Source organism: Dama dama, chromosome 11 (genome assembly GCF_033118175.1).
Source record: "Dama dama isolate Ldn47 chromosome 11, ASM3311817v1, whole genome shotgun sequence".
NCBI lineage: Eukaryota > Metazoa > Chordata > Mammalia > Artiodactyla > Cervidae > Dama > Dama dama.
Genome location: NC_083691.1, coordinates 34,020,102 through 34,038,253, shown reverse-complemented (window position 1 = coordinate 34,038,253; position 18,152 = coordinate 34,020,102). Strand labels below are relative to the sequence as shown.

Below are 18,152 nucleotides of genomic sequence, written 5' to 3'. Positions count from 1 at the left end.
ACATGATGTGTCGATTTCAGATACTTTACATCTTTGCTATTCAGATGATGTGTATGGGTGTCAATTTCTTTTTATTTAGGCTATTGAGATTCCTTGTATTTCCTCTACTTGGTGTTTTCCATCAGTCCTGGAACATTCTAGATCATTTTCTCTTCTGCTTCGTAATTTCTCTGCTCCTGCCTATAAAACCACTTAATGTTTTCAAGAACCACCCACTCTTTTATCTCAGACCTTCCATTGAGGAATATTTTCCTACTTGTGAAACATAAATGAACTATATGTAATGATCAGTGCTCAGAGCTTCACTGTTGAGATATATACATTTAAATAGAAAATCATCACCTTCTCATTTTCATTACAGAAAAAACTCGGCACAAAATCTTTGACCTATTCAATGGAAAGGTGCTTGGCCTCAGCTCTTAAGTGAGGACACTTAAGTTATATCTTATAGTTTAAAGATATCAAGCTAAGTTGTAAGAATGTAAGCGAATCATTACACTATAGAGAAGAGAAAAGCATTTAATAGAAACAAGGCAGAGAACTGCCCAAAGACACAAAACGAATCTAAGAGCTTAAAGGTCAAACGAGTTTAAGAACCATGTACCAGCGAGATTTAAGCTCACAGACTTATATACATCTTCTTTCTGGAAGTCTACTGTTTGCCTGAAAAGAAAGCTAGATTAAAAACATTAATCTATCACTAACTTGGGTGGCTGGGGAGGTGGGAGTTCTGCACCAGAATGTTTCCAAAAATATGGTATTTGGGGACTGATTGATTTTTCTCCCAGAACTAAATTCTGTTCTGGTTCTTTTTTGTAATGTTTCAAAGTGCAGGCTGAGCTCTTGATCTTTTGGGAGGCACGGGCAAGACAAAAGGCCAAACTCGCTAATGAAAACTTGCTGAACTTATTCTTCAGAATTCCATTCTAAGTCACGAAGAACCCTTCTGGCCCTGCTCCCAGACTAGTAAAACGAACATCTCACGTCCCCAGAGGCGAAGATAGCTTGCTCCACTAAAACCAAATATGCATCTCCTGACAGCTGGTTGTCTTAGCATACTCAGGACTATGTATTTATCAAAGGCAAAAAAAAAAAAAAATCTCCAGCAGCACAATATTTATTACAGGATTATCTCTGTGACTCAAGTAAACATAAGTAAGGCTAAATTAAACCATGTTTACTATGATGTTCTATTACTTAAATCCTGACACAGAATCAACCCAAGAGATTTGGGGTCCATTTCTTGAGACAACCGATGCAGTTTTAAAAGTTAAAGGGCAAGATTTCTTTTAAATCTATTTGTGTTTAATCGCACGCCTCCTCAATTATTCTAAAAAATCTTTTTAGCATCTAAAATGAAAATTTCCCATCCTGTTAAGATGTTGTATTCAGTATCAAATTTAAATAAAAATTCACAAAATACTGAATTAGCTCACTGCTTTTAACTTATTTTATCTGGTTTATCTGAATTTAATATCCACAATCTCATTCACTCTCACCCCTAATTCTAAGTATCAATATTCAGTTCTCCTCATCCCCTTTTTCTCTAGGCCCTTGGTCAAATTTCAGTTTATCCCAGGCTTTGTGGATTACAGGCCAGCCAAATATTCCCAGTGATTATGTCTGTTGCTAGGCACACCATAGAGAAAAGACAGGGAAAGGGGAGGTTGGAGAGGCCACAAAATGAGGAGTTGACAGGTCATATGCGATCACATGGGCTTCCCTCATAGCTCAGATGGTAAAGAATCTGCCTGCAGTGCAAGAGACCTGGGTTCAATCCCTGGGTCGGGAAGATCCGCTGGAGAAGGAAATGGCAATCCACTCCAGTATCCTTGCCTGGAAAATCCCATGGACAGAGGAGCCTGGTGGGCTGCAGTCCATGGGGTCGCAGAGTCAGGCAGGACTGAGAGACTAACACTTCATACTTTATATATTATATGTAATCACAAGCAAATGCACCACTTCCAGGATTCAGCTGATAAGCCCCTCTACGAAATAAATTCCACCTCTCCAAAGGAAGCCAGGGTCCACAAGGGGAACAAGCCTGCTGGCTGGTCACAAAGCACAGCAACAAGAAACAATGAAGGAAACCACTTGCATTCGCAGGCACGGGATATAACGAGTTCAGAGCTTTCTGCCCCACCAGGGAGTCTAATCGGTGGGGATTGTGGCTGAGCTCACATGGGGACCAAGGGCAGGACCAGCTTGGCAGGAGGTGGGCTGTGGCTCACCAGGCCTCAACTGTTGGAGGAAGAAGTCCACCCATAAGGGGTTTAAAGTCCAGGAAGACAATACGACAACAGAGGCACAAAGAGGGGAGAGTACAGTCATGCTGGGGACACAGATGGTGGTGGTCACGAAAGCTCCACAGAGGAGGTGGTGAGGGAGAAGGTCTAAGAGGACAGACCCTACGGGAGAGGGAAATAAATTTAATGTTCAAGTATAACAAGTAGTCCAAGCAAAGGTATAATAATGAAAAAAATAAAAACTGTGTTCACAGGAAATCACGCACAAAATACCAGTTTGGCTGAACAACAGGAAATACATAGAGGCCAGATCAGGGTAGAAAGACCAGACGGGATTAAAAGAGAGAATACTCTGGATGATGAGAGAGATGTGCTTAATTCAGTTGGTAACAGGGAGACACTGGTGGTGTGGATGAAATCATGGAAGGACATGATATGACTAGAACTTACTTTAAGAAGACATGAGAGTTTTCTGCTAAATAAACTGAAATAACAGGGAAAGTTAAAAAAAAAAAAAAAAGGCTATCAGGAGACGTGGCAATTGAAGAACTGAACTAAAATGACAGGAAGAATGACAAAAATAAAGACACTGCGGAGAGAGGGTTTCTAGTATAAAACAATGGGCTGGTTATTGATCTTGAGATGCAGCACTGGGCACTGAAGACCATGAGAGTGCTGTGAACACAAAGAAGGCTGCAAAGCAGAAACATCTACTTGAGGAATGATGAGTTTCATTTCAGACACTTTGAATGTGAGGTGTCAGCTGAACACACAGACACAAAATCTATCAAGTGGCTAGAAAAGCAGACCTGTAGACAGGGAGAAAAGCTGGGATTCGAAATGGGGATTTGGGGGTCGTCCACAAAGAGGTGAAACCATGAAAGAGGCCTAGGGTGAAATCATGGGAAACATAATTTAGCATAATTTAAAGGAGATCCAACCAGTCCATCCTGAAGGAGATAAGTCCTGGGTGTTCATTGGAAGAACTGATGCTGAAGCTGAAACTCCAATACTTTGGCCACCTCATGCGAAGAGCTGACTCACTGGAAAAGATCCTGATGCCTGGAGGGATTGGGGGCAGGAGGAGAAGGGGATGACAGAGGATGAGATGGCTGGATGGCATCATCGACTCAATGGGCATGAGTTTGAGTAAACTCTGGGAGGCCTGGCGTGCTGCGATTCATGGGGTCGCAAAGAGTCGGACACGACTGAACGACTGAACTGAACTGAACTGAATGTGTTGGGAAAGGAAGTAAAGACAGTGAAGGGTACCAGGAAGGATCTAAGAAACTCAGCTTTTAGAGGTGAAAAGATGTATTATGAAACTCATGCTAGACTATTCACAGTGGCCAAGACCTGAAAACAACCTAAATGTCCATCTACTGATGAGTGGATGAAGACGATGTGGTACATATATACAATGGAATACTATTCAGCTATAAAAAGAATGAAATAATGCCATTTGCAGCAACATGGCTGCAACTAGAGATTACCACACTAAGCGAAGTCAGAAAGAGAAAAACAAATACCATATGATAACTCTTACATATGGAATCTAAAATATGACACAAATGAAACTACCTATGAAACAGAACAGATTCATGGACATAGAGAACAGCCTTGTGGTCACCGAAGGGGAGGAGATTGGGGGAAGGATGGAGTGGGAAGTTGGGGTTAGCAGATATAAGCTACTATATACAGAATGGATGAAAAAAACAAGGTCCTACTATATAGCACAGGGAACTATATTTAATATCCTATGGTAAAACACAATAGAATACAAAAAAGAATGTGTGTGTGTGTATATATAACTGTGTCTCTTTGCTGTATAGCAGAAATTAACACATTGCAAATCAATTATGCTTCAATTAAAAAAAATGCAAGCCAAGAATATTACCATGAAGATTAGATGGGATGGTAAATTGTAAAGCAACTTGAATATTTCAAAACACTAAACAAATACATTTTTATTGCTACAGTATTACCATATCTAATCTCTAGAAAAACCACGTCGTATTGGCAGAGCCATACTTTCCAAAGTTTTCCAAAGTCTCCTCCTCAACAAGTTGATTGGAACTGTGATCTCCTCTTTCCCTGAAGTCTTTCAGTTGTTAATGTCTTTTCTTGGGTGTTTATATAACTCAAGAAGCACTAACAGAACATCAACCATGAGTCAAACACTACAGTAGGCACTTCCATACCCCCTTGGAGTGGATGAAACTGAAGCTTAAGATGTATCTCCCTTTACAGAAGATGAAATGAGGCTCAAAAAGGTTAAAGTATCTTGAGCAAGACTGCCAGTTAGCAAGTGGAGGAACAGAGGGCTTCTCATGCCGAGTCTTATTGTGCTATTTCTACACACAAGTTGGAACTTGCCATATTTGTTCTGATCTCCCTTACTGATTATACACAAACTAAGGGCATAAGCCATATCTCATTTTTTCTTGATATTCTCTGAGCAAGAGACCTTATACTGGGTCACTTTTCAATGTGTTTTTGTTGCCTGAAAGAATGAATGTATGGATATTCACAGGCACACTGGCCTCAATAATGGCGAATGTCTGTGGGCTGGTAAGCTTTGAGTATTTATTTCCAAGGCGGGACTGTAACTCAACAACGCAAAGTTCTAAAAACAAATTCTGTACTTGTGAAAGATGCCACCTGGTCCGCCTCAGGGGCTGAAGTCCTCTTTTTATGCTCGGAGGGGGAACAGCACAGGGAGTGACGAGCTGGTTTTCCTCAAACCACTCCCACTAACCGGCTGCAGCCAAGGACAGGCCCACACCTTTGGGGAGAGAACTGTGCAGTCTCTGCTGCCATTTGACCTCTGGTGTCACCGCTGGAACTGCCACAGTCTGGGGCGGAGGTGAAGGCAAGGAAGGATTCGTGCCAGCTCGGATGACATAACCCTATGATTCCAGCTTTCCTGCCAGGAAAAAAAGGCAACTGGTTTGGAATCTAGTTTTTCACCCCCCTTCTCCTGTTATTCAACCAAAATCTACTTTACATAACTAACCATTAGCTTGTCTTGCATACCTTACCACTTTTTTTTTTAAATTTAAACGAACATTACTTAGTGTCTAATTCAATTGATTGGCTTGGGTTCCTTTGAAAACAAATGAATGGACCCTGAAACATGCGCATTTTATAAAAGTCCCTTGTTGGAGAACACAAAGTTCTCAGAACCTTTTACTCTGCAAGCCACGTATGGAACACAGCGAGAGACCAGGAAACAACAAGCATCTAAACACTATACAGGCGTTCAGTCAGTCATGCATCCCGGCACTGCTAGAAACACAAGACAACTGTGCCAGGACAGATTTCTGAAGTGAGACCACATTGCAGAGCTTCATAAATTATAATACACTTGGGAGTTTTCTACCCAGTGTCTCTGACAGATGTTCTCTTTTATGGGAGCCTCTAATTTGGGGGCATTTGGTATCCATATCCCTAGAAATCTTTAGGGCAAAATAAATTTATCCCTCTTCCTGTATGTGATGACAAGACCCCAGAGTAGCCTTTTCCTATTTTTGAGACTAGTTAATGTGAGCACAGTGCCCTTGCCTACTGCTTGAACTAGCTGGGGCAGAGACATTACACCAGCCAGAATAAAACGGGTTATTTCCCAGGCTCAAGACAGCTTTCCATGCCATGTAAAGTCTTTTATCAATTTTTACCTACTGTGGATCAGGCTGTCAATCTCCAGGGCTTCTGCCTGTCAAATACAGTGCATGGGACTTGGGACTTCCTCGAAAGAGCCACAGCAAAAGCCAAAAAGTGTGCAAGCCTGAGCTAGGGCAAGCGTCTGGCATTGGCTTCGGGCGGGTCCATGTAGGATGCTTTTCCCATGACTCCTGAAAGAACTCTCCAAGTCTGACTCTATAATCAGTGCCTCAACAGTTAAAAGTTGACAGGATTGTATGAAACACAGAAACAAGAACTTAACACAATATCAAAGATAGTAGCAACCTCTCTTCACTCAGTTCCTAAAAATCTATCCTATGACCTTGACCTTAGTGAAATGACATTACTTCTTTCCTATGCTCTGAACTCTATAAGAGTCAGGCAAAGATATGAATAACTTTAGCAACTATGTAAGCCCTTAGAAGATCATACCACAATTCGACCACTTTCCATTTTAACCTTTCTCTAAAAGCTCATTTTTACAACTTTTACTCAAGGATATAAGAACGTTTAGTCATTTTATTTGCTATTACACATGCAGTTCTATTAAGGGAACTTGTACCAAACAGTAAAAACGTACAATCTCTCAATGATGCATTTTCACATTTTCTTGTGAAAATTACTTACTTCCCTAGAACACTGTCAATTATTTACTATTATTTGATATTATTTACCCTGCACTGCATTTGTAAAAGCATTAAAGGAATGAAAAGACTTGCTCCTTGCACGTGAGTTGCTTGTGATATAGATAAAAGATGAAGAAAAAAAAAAAAAGCACAGCACTAACTAAATCTATGGTGTGCAGATTATAAGAGTGATAGAAGTTTAGTGTTGTGAGAACTCAGAGGAAGGCTAGATTAATTTTGCTCAGGGAAAATGGGTGGTAGACGGCATCTGAAAAAAAAGTCTTAGAAAATGTATAATATTTCAACACAAAGACAGCATTAGAGAAGGGCATTTTACATGGAGGTAACAATTTTAGTAAAGGCACAGAGGCAAGAGAGTATGTGTGAATGTAGAAAACTTCAAGTGAAGGAGTCCAGCTGAAGGACAGGATACATGGGGAGAAATGACAGGAAACTGATCTGGAAAAGTAAGCTGTGGCCAGTTCTTGACATAAAAGGGGCGGGGGGATGTAGAAAGCTAGATTTTAGAAATAGGAAATCACTTTTAAAACATTCCCTTTACTAATAATTTTTCCCACCATATCTTTGATTTTTAGAGTGAGAAATATTTTACTAGCAAGTTTACTTGCAAACTACAAGCAGTCACTTCAAAGAACAATAAAGTAAATGCTGGCAAATTTGTGGCTGCAGCTTAATTGATAATATTCTTATTACCTGTATCTTGTGATTGTTTTACAACTCTCTTTTCTCATCATCAAAATACCTTCTTAGTTTAATGCATTCTGTATGTACTGAGTGGCTACTCCGGAACTAGTATTTCCTCACATGTTTACTCATCCCCTCCTTTTCTGCCCCAATCTGTCCTACAAACCACTCACTCAGTCACTCATTCTTCTCCTGTAAACTATATCAATAATAATAACATTACTAGCTCCAACTTGCTATAGTGACAGGCATTGCAATTAATGCTTTATGAACAGTATTTAATATAATCCTCAAAACAAAACTATGAAAAAGGTATGATTACCCCATTTTACGGATGAGGCAACAAATTCGGAGATGTTAACTATTTTGCCAGTTGGTAAGTGACAGAATCCAGGTTTAAATCCCATATGCTTGATTCCTTGCCTGTTACCACTTCACTGTATCCTCTCCAATATCCTTTGGCCTCTTACTGCTATGGTTCAGTATTTTCAATTAAAAATTAAAGGATTCATTCAGTGACTGCTACTTTAAGATCCTGTTCCAGGTATTGTCAGAGGTATATAAATAGATGAGAGAATGCCTGTGGGTTATAAATGCTCATAATCTTCCATATTTGAGTATAAAGAGCCATGTCTTTTATCAGTAAGATGGTATGTCCATGATTCATGAATTAAGAGCAACTAAGGAGAAGGGGGGTGAAAAGAGCTTGGTATATGAATGTGGATGGTGACCACATCTCAGACAGAAATCAGCCAACCCTGACTAGATGACTTACAGAGAATTTTAATAATACATTTCAAGCAGAGTCTGTAAAAACTCTCTCTGCTGATGAAAAATCTGTCCTGTCAGAAGTTCCCAACCAAATCTGCTTACAATCCATTTTCAATGAACCTCAACTTCCTTTGAAGTAGAATAAGCTAGTAAAGCATTTTAGCCAACAATAAGCACATTGTGAGGCTAGCGCTTATAAGATCCATTACTGATGAACAAAGTTACTGAGTTAAAACACAGACGTAATATCAAACTACTGGTACCACATAGTCTGAATGTTGTGTAAAGTGATACAGAACTATTTAAATGCAAAAAAATAATTCAAACATGTCATCTTTTTAAGCTACCTGCTTCTAATATTCCCTTCACTAACTTCTGAATAAGTTAATACTGTCAGGATACTGGTTACATTTTTACAAACAATGAGAAAAGTTATGAATACACAAGAAATTGAGTAGGGTGCTGTTCAGCAGTCCTCTTTAAGGTAACCATACATGTTGTTGTTTAGTCGATAAGTCATGTCTGACTCTTTTGTGATACCATGGACTATAGCATGCCAGGCTCCTCTGTCCATGGGATTCTCCAAGCAAGAATACTGGAGTGGGTTGCCAGTCCCTTCTCCAGGGGAGGTTCCTGACCCAGGGATCGAACCCGGGTCTCCTGCATTGCAGACAGATTCTTTACCAACTGAGCCACCAGGGAAGCCCTAGGGGACATCATTTTAGTTCAGTTGCTCAGTCGTGTCTGACTCTTTGCGACCCCATGAACTGCCAGGGGACATAGGGCTAACCTATTAGTTTGGCAAGCAGGGCCCCATCTCAGAGTTGCTATCTGGAGGGGAGGCAGAGGGTTAACCCGCATGCATTAACTATCAGGGTGCACTCTGCTAGGGACGCAGGGGAGGGCTTCAGGAGCCCATAGGAGCGGCACCAGCCTCAGAGTTGGGATTCCTAGTCCCCAGCAGCCTCCCTCCTGCTGTCTGGAATGCTCTCCCCTGGCTGAAAGATCTGCCCCCACCATGTCTGCATGGCTCCCACTCTCCACGAGTCAGTGCACGCGTGTCATGTCACTTCAGTTGTGTCTGTCTCTGCAACCCCATGGACTGTAGCCCACCAGGCTCCTCTGTCCACAGGATTCTCCAGGCAAGAATACTGGAGTGGGTTGCCATTCCCTTCTCCAGGGGATCTTCCCAACCCTACTTGGCAGGCAGATTCTTTACCACTGAGCCATCAGGGGAAGCCCAACCACACATACCCAGGGACATTCGTAAGGAGTCACAATTTTGGACCCAGGCACAGTATTCACATCACAAAGTGCACAGCTAAGTCTTATCCAAAGATCACTATGGCAAATACTGTCTGTATTTAATCTGGAATCTAAACACTGAATACAATTCATTTTAAGAAAACCAAAGTTAATAAAGAGAAACCATTTTAAGAATGTAAGACTGGCAAAAGAAGTAGCAATCACGTCTCATCAACAAGAGGAATCATCAGGCTACATAAAACTACGACACCAATACTTACTGTTCAATTCGGGGTGACAAGTACAGCTTAGGATACACCTGAGTGGCTTCAGTGTCCTCAAAACTGACAGAAAGGAGGGCCACATCTTCTCCTGGGTCTTCATTCACATCCTTAAACAGTTAGTGAAAAACACAATGTCATTAGTACTTGCTCTCATAACATTTTTCTGGTGACCAGCTTACTGTCCGCCAGCAATGAGGCTGTGTGGGTCACCTGGATTCTAGTTTTGAGACTCCATACATGCTTTGCCACATATCTAGTCACTCTTTAATACTGACAGCTTTCAAAAAAAAAAAAAAAAAAAAAAAAAAAAATACTGACAGCTTTCAAACATTCTGATCAAACTCCACCATAATAATAAAAAGATCCCCACCAATCTTTCAGTTGTTCCCACATTCCAAGAAGGGACAAGTCAATCTGGTGTTAAAATAAAGGATTAGGCAAAAATGTAGTTAAGTTACAGTAAACATGCTGCTAGCAAGATATACAATGTCTTACAATTTATATAATACATACAAATGGCTTAAAATTTACTTTTCCTAGAAAGAAGATGCATTATAAACATGATTTATATCACCAGACAGTAAGAAAATCTTAAAATACCCTAGGAATTTTATTATATCTATCTTGATAATATACTGTAAGATATTTAAATAGTAAACATTGCCAAGAAATAAATTACTATGAAGTGTGCCACTGTACATGCAAATGGCAGGGTGTTACACACATACCTGTTCAAACAAAATGATCATGGATGACTCCTATGTGAACCACAAGACGTATGTATTTTAAAAGTCTAGTTATAAGAATATTATAAGACAAAAACAAAGAAACATTGAGAGGTTGAACTGATAATGATAAAGCTAAACTTATTGTAATTTATAATTAAAAAACAAGAATAGCAACAATCAAATGTCATAATCAACTCAAGCCAACACTGATGATATATTAAACTGTCCTGAATTAAAACTGTGGGACTTACCACTATGTGAATGTACTTTACAATCACTGCCAAACACTGAGAATTTGGCAGACTTCTGAAACAAATACTGAATTAGAATAAATTCTCATAGCATGGTGATTTCAATTTGAGAATAAAAAATTTTAATAACCCTTAATTTATTTCTGATTGGTAAGTGGCTACAGAGGCTTCCCTGTTGGCTCAGGCAGTAAAGAATCTGCCTGCAATGTAGGAGACCCGGGTTCAATCAGGAAGATCCCCTGAAGAAGGGGATCCCACTCTAGTATTCTTGTCTGGAGAATCCCATGGATGGAGACTGTTGGACTACAGTCCATGGGGTCGCAAAAAGTCGAACATGACTGAGTGACTCTCACTCACACACACACACACACAAATGGCTCCAAGTCAAATACAAGTTTTTTAAGAAACTTAATAGAATTGCACATTTTTCACACTAAGGCACTGCTAAGAGCCAACCCACATTTCTAAATCAGATCACACATTCTCAGCAGACATCCTAGGAGAGTCCCAACCCAGACTTTAAGAACCACTGCCTGTGATACTTGGGAATCTCAGACATGATGTCCTTCCTTTGGTCTAAAACAGGCCTCAGCCCAATTCTTCTGCATCTTTGGAAGCGGGTCCTCACACTCACCTGCTTACCTCTAGCATCTTTGGTCTCCTTGCTCTGCTTTCTACTGTGTCTACAGGATGCAAAACTGTGGCAAGTATACATAGAGACAAGGAACGGAAGTCTCCCCTATCTTAAAATATAAAAATTTTTAAAAGAAAGAAAAGAAATCATGCTGATTTCTGCTTAGTTCTCTGGGTTTTCTCTCACATCTCCCCTCCACTGCATAGACTGCTGCTGAAAGAGTGGTCCACACTCCCTGTCTCACTCCCTCCCCTCTTCTTAACCTCCCCTTAGCCCGCTCTGGTAGCCTTCTGACCCTAATTCCTACCAGGACAGCCATTAAAGACAACAAATGCCTCTCGGTCCCCATCTTACTTGATCTCTAAACAGTATTTGACATGGAATTCTCTCTCCTCTGAAAATACTCCTTCTTGCTCCGAAGAAGCTGTATGTTCCTGGTCTTCTCTTGTCTCTTTGGCCACTTCCCCTTCTCTTTTCTTCCTCTCTTTTTTAACTTCTCAATTGTTTTTTCATTTTACATTACAAAATTCAGGCTTGTTGTAACAAGTCAAATGATACTGAAGGGTTTTTTTTGTTGTTGTTGTTGTTTTAAAAAGGCATTTCCAAAAATAAATAAATAAATAAAAAGGCATTTCCATCCTTGCTTTTCAAGGTAACCAATAGTAACTGTGTATGTGGCCTTAAACAGCTTTTTCTATGATCATAAAAACATACACACACTTGCATATAAATAACTCTTTAACTGTGTGTTCTGTTTTCCCTAATAAGAGTCCTATTATACACAGGACTCTACCACTGCTTTCTAAATAGTCACACAATATTTCACGTCATGGATTTATTTTGTATTTAACCATTCCCCTAGCAACAGACATTCAGGTTGCCTGTAGTTCTTAGCCACTTGATAGTGCTGCAATAAGTATCTTTGGATAAACACCTTTTAGTAGTGGGACTTATATTTCTTAGGAGATAACTAAAACTCAGCTTGCTGAGTCAAAGGCTATAAACATTTTACATTTTAATAGATTGTTTTTCTAAAACTTCTGCAGCAATTCACATTTGGGCCCATGAATTTGCATCAGTATGAGAAAGCCTCTTTCTCTTCATCCTGAGTAACTGGATGATATTGGCTGTTTCTCTTTCATTCGACATTGGCAATCTGATAGCTGGAAAACTGTACCTCAATTTAGATTCAATGAATGAAGCTGGGCAATTTTTTTTTACTTATTTATGGATAATTTACATTTCTCCTATAAACCTTCCCATCAAATCTTTTGCCCATTTTGCTTAAAGGTTTTTGGACTTTTTTGTTGTTATTGTTATTGTTTATTACATTTACTAACCCTTGTTTATCCCATGTATTATAAATATTTTCTCTTTTTTTTCCATTTATTTTTATTAGTTGGAGGCTAATTACTTTACAATATTGTAGTGGTTTTTGCCATACATTGACATGAATCAACCATGGATTTACATGTGTTCCCCAGCCCAATCCCCCCTCCCGCCTCCCTCTCCATCCCATCCCTCTGGGTCTTCCCAGTGCACCAGCCCTGAGCACTTGTCTCATCACCAGCCCAGGTTGGATGCAAATATTTTCTCTTTTTGGCTTCTGACTTTGTCTGGGGGCTCTTCTGACATCAGAAGAAAATTGAGAATGCTATAGGGTTAAATCTGGCTAATAACTCAGAGGTTGTTTAACCATTTTCCTAGTTTTTCCTCTAACACTGTTACAATTTTATTTTTACATGTAGATTTTGCAATGCATGTATATCTGGACTATATCTTTAGGTGGAATGACAGAGCAAGTATGTAAAAGGAACAAGTAGTACAGTGCCTGGAATACAGAAACCACTCGATGTCTGCTGAATACATAAATCAATAAACAATTTAATGTTAATTCCTAACCTTTTTCCTCCACACTTAGTGATTTTATAAAAGCTGCTGTCACCAGTGATGTCTGAGAACTAAGTACTGGTTCCTGGCTCCTGTCCTCTCCCCCACCTCCCCTCCCCAGTAAACCAAAGTCCCCAGAACTAGTGGTTTTAAAAGGAAAGCCAAGATTGGGAGTCTGAGTTTATCTATCACTTTTTACTCTTTTATAGATGAGAAAGAATCCAACTTTGTATGCTCCTTTCTGTAAAGTAAGGATGGAAAATTTTAAAAATACTTATAGCCTCAGCAAATAGAAACTATGTAATTATATGATTCTAAAACTCATAAAATATCTAAAATAAGGGTGAAGCTGAGCTTGAAAAAATTCACATTCAGAGAGACAAATTCATTTTATAATCTAAGTGCAAAAGTAGTTCCCTTTGGAGTTAGGGTAGTCACCTTCAGAGAAACAGTAAAAGAAGAACTAACATTAAACTGTCTTTCAGATACCTTTGCCCAACAACTGAGTTTCCTTGTTAAACGTCTCTGACTACAAGTCACAGAACTCTGTTAAAATTTAAAAAAAACACTGAAAAAAACGGGGGCCACTAAAAATCCTTTTAATTAACAGCTTCATTCCATAGGCCTATGAATAACTTATAATTATTTCCCTTTCCTGTTTTTTGAACTTTGCATTTCACTACTATTTAAGCAAAGAACAGAAATGCTCAGAGACAGTCCTCCAAACAACCGGAATGGCCCTGGTTTACATAATCAACATTTATTATCTGGCATCCTGCAAAAAGTACATGAAACATTAATCTGAGTATGAAAATAGCTGTTTCTAGAAGTTCCTTTTATGAACTTCTTTAATAAGATTTATTCCCCTTGGTGTGTGTGGCACATGAGTTTTCCCCGAGTTGGTATTTGATATCTAATGGATACATAAGTTTGACTTTGAGAGCTTAAATAAGCCCAAAGAGTTCCAAAAATACAAATCTACACAGTGCTGTTTCCAGTTTCTGCAGCTCTAACAGGCCTGTACATGTGTTCCTTCCCATCTGGGAAATTATAAAAGAAGCTCTTGTACCATGGTTCTTAGAAGCTAACATTACAGATGATTATTGTAACCACTAATGGCAGCATTTGGAAAACAGGGGGTGGTAACAGTGTAGTAGGGGAAATTTTAAAATGTACAAGTATACATTTTCAGGGCTTCCTATCTGTGCCATTTGAAACTGCAGCAGACTAAAATGGGGTTGGGGGGCAATGCCGAATCTGCTAAAGCTGAAACAAAAATACTGCCTCACACCTTTACAAAAGCATGTCAGGCACTGATATGCATATGGCAAGGCAATCATGGCTGTGATATTTTGCTGAGAATTATCAGTGGATTTGGCATGGCACTTGGTTATAGCAGAAAGGGCTTCCTGTGGCTTGCAGTGAATAGTCACTAGATGGTGAGTTCCTTGCAGGCTGGGAGTTTTTCCTGTTCATTTTTGTATCCCCAGTGTCTGGAACATAGTAAATATATAGCAAATTGGTTGAAAAAAAACTGAATTAGCACAGGAATGACTGTAAGAGTGAGTAAATGATGGAGTTAAACAGAAAACGCTTTCTGTTACAAAGATTCTCAATATTTATCTCTTCTGTGCCTTAAATCTACAACTAGTTCAGATTTTATCATAGAAAACTCAAATCTAAATCATATATAAGCGAAGGATATACTGACCAATAAAAGTTAACACTCTGCTTAGGTTATAATGGTTTATTTATACACCTTTTCTCCATTGGGGCTCATTGCAATATCAAAAGGGTATAAAAGAGAGAATAATTAGCCTTGGAAATGAAAATAGACACAAGTACAATTTATCATTATGCTGTACCTTTTTGACATGCTAATTTTCCAAATGAGGAAAGCAGTCATTAAACAAGTCCCTATATGTTGATCCTATATGTAGGATCAAACCATCAATTAACTAGTTGCTGACAGAAAATATTAGCTGGACAATATATATTACAAACCACATGTCACACAGGAAGACTGTAAAAAAAAATTGCATTTCTCAATTCAGAAAGTTTTACAACAAAACTATAACCATTACTAGTAAAACCAGTTTGTGGACATAAAGACTATAAAGAAGCTATTATCCTGTCTGTCAAAAACAGAGTAAGAGCTATTTTGAGTTATATTTAAAATTATATTAAATAAGACCCAGGATTAATCATGATTCCTAGGGTGACTGAAAACTACATCTAAGTAAGCAACTCATATACAAAAGGTATGCATTTTTTAAAAGATATAAGCAAATTAAAAATTTCCAAAACAGAACCTTATTTTAAAATATACTAAATGAAGTTTGTACTCTAGAGGCCCCAGAATTTTGACAGTATAGATTTGTCATCAGATTACATATATTTAGGTTTTTACAAGTCAAGTTTTTTCAAGAGAATGAGACTCTCATGATGCTACCATTCATTTAACAAGCATGGAACAAAGTAAGTAAAATATATAGTATGTTACAAATACTATGGAGGAAAATTAAAGCTGGAGAAAAGGATTAAGAGTGAGGAGGGAACAGAAGTTTCAAGAGTGGTCAAGACAGCTTATAGAGACTCAGCAGTGGCCTCTCATTACTTGAGACAGGAGATTTACAATAACATGTCCTCTAGACTCACTGTTACATATCAGTATGAGCAGCCCCAGTTAAAATTTGAACTGGATTCTACTAGCATTAAGACATGACAACAAGGGACTTCCCTAGTGGTCTAGGAGTTAAGACTCTGTCTTCCAATGAAGAGGGTACAGGTTCAATCCCTCGTCAGGGAACTAAGATCCCACATGCTCCAGGGCAACTGAGCCCAGGGGTTGCAACTAGAGAGTCTATGCACCTCAAATAGAGAGTTGGTGCAAAGCAACGAAAGATCATGCATGATGGAAGAAAGAGCCCGTCTGCCACAACTAAGATGCAATGCAGTCACATTAAGCAAAAGAAATATTGTCACCCTGCTTATTTAACTTATATGCAGAGTACATCATGTGAAATGCTGGGCTGGATGAAACACAAGCTGAAATCAAGATTGCCGGGGGAAAAATCAATAACCTCAGATATGCTGATGACACTACCCTTATGGCAGAAAGCAAACAGCAACTAACAAGCCTCTTGATGAAGGTGAAAGAGGAGGGTGAAAAAGCTGGCTTAAAACTGAACGTTCAAAAAATTAAGATCATGGCATCTGGTCCCATCATCTTATGGCAAATACATGGGGAAACAATGGAAACAGTGACAGACTTTATTTTCCTGGGCTCCAAAATCACTGCAGATAGTGACTGTAGCCATGAAATTAAAAGACACTTGCTCCTTGGAAGAAAAGCTATGACCAACCTAGACAGCATATTAAAAAGCAGAGACGACTTTACTGATCAAGGTACATATAGTTAAAACTATGGTTTTTCCAGTAGTCACATACAGATGTGACAGTTTGGACCATAAAGAAGACTGAGAGCTGAAGAATTGATGTTTCTGAAATGTAGTGTTGGAGAAGACTATTGAGAGTCCCTTGGACTGCAAGGAAATCAAACCAGTCAATCCTAAAGGAAATCAATCCTGAATATTCATTGGAAGGACTGGTGCTGAGGCAGAAGCTCTAATACTTTGGTCACCTGATGCAAAGAGCTGACTCACTGGAAAAGACCCTGATGCTGAGAAAGATTGAAGGCAGGAGAAGGGGACAACAGAGGACGAGATGGTTGGATGGTATCATCAACTCAATGGACATGAGTTTCAGTAAGCTCTGGGAGATGGTGAAGGACAGGGAAGCCTGGCGTGCTGCAGTCCATGGGGTTGCAAAGAGTCAGACATGACTGAGCGACTGAAAAACAGCAAAAGAAATATGGAAGAATAAGAAAAACTATGTACCTAAGGGAAGACCACGCTTACTCCTTGGAAGGAAAGTTATGACCAACCTAGACAGCATATTAAAAAGCAGAGACATCACTTTGTCAACAAAGGTCTGTCTAGTCAAGGCTATGGTTTTTCCAGTGGTCATGTATGGATGTGAGAGTTGGACTATAAAGAAAGCTGAGTGCCTAAGAATTGATGCTTTTGAACTGTGGTGTTGGAGAAGACTCTTGAGAGTCCCTTGGACTGCAAAGAGATCCAACCAGTCCATTCTAAAGCAGATTAGTCCTGGGTGTTCATTGGAAGGACTGATGTTGAAGTTGAAATTCGAATACTTTCGCCACCTGATGTGAAGAGCTGACTCATTTGAAAAGACCCTGATGCTGGGAAAGATTGAGGACAGGAGGAGAAAGGGACGACAGAGGATGAGATGGTTGGATGGCATCACCAACTCAATGGACATGGGTTTGGGTGGACTCTGGGAGTTGGTGATGGAGAGGGAGGCCTGGTGTGCTGCGGTTCATGGGGTCGCAAAGAGTCGGACCCGACTGAGCGACTGAACTGAAGGGAAGACCTCGGTCTCACTGCTAAGAAGTCTCTGTCCAATAATGACACTGCTCATTTTGGAAATCAGGTCATTTCCTCTTTATCAAAGTGCTGGGAAATATATAAGTGCAAGGAAAGGCAGTTCAGTCAGAAAGCAAAATGGATACAAGAGTAAGGAATCAATGGGTGCCATACTGGGCCCTTTGGCCTGCTAGTTGGCTCCCAGCCCCGGGCCCCTCTGTTCCATGCAGCAGGGCTTGCAGCACTGAGGTCGGGATTCTGAAAGCCTAGTTACAGCTTATCTCACCACACACTGAGTTCTTGGCTAATAGTCACTTCAATGTATTGATACATCTTGTGACGACAGTTTTAAGAGAGTTACTTCAGATCTGGTTTCACCAAATGAAAATGAGAATAAAATGTTTCTCTCTGCTTAGTCCAGAAAAACTGGGCTATTTCTCATATGTTTTCCTGATTAACGCTTTTGCACTTGCCATTCCCCTTATAAAAAAGCATTTTCTCAGGACTTCCCTGGTCTAGTGGAGTTAAGACTCCACACTTCCAATCCAGAGGGCACAGGTTCAATCTCTGGTTGAGGAACTAAGATCCCACATGCCATGCCATGCAGCCAGAAAGAAAAAAAATAGTTCTTTCTCTTGTG

General features: G+C 39.6%; 1 protein-coding gene across 2 annotated transcripts in view; it reads right to left on the bottom strand.

Moving 5' to 3' along the window:
- BABAM2 (BRISC and BRCA1 A complex member 2) overlaps positions 1-18,152 on the bottom strand; it is a 407,441-nt gene that overhangs the window by 186,267 nt on the left and 203,022 nt on the right. For both annotated transcript variants that reach the window (XM_061155072.1, XM_061155071.1), the window contains exon 7: positions 9,559-9,668. In XM_061155072.1, coding sequence (XP_061011055.1) covers positions 9,559-9,668 — 110 coding nt within the window. The remainder of the gene's footprint in view (positions 1-9,558; positions 9,669-18,152) is intronic.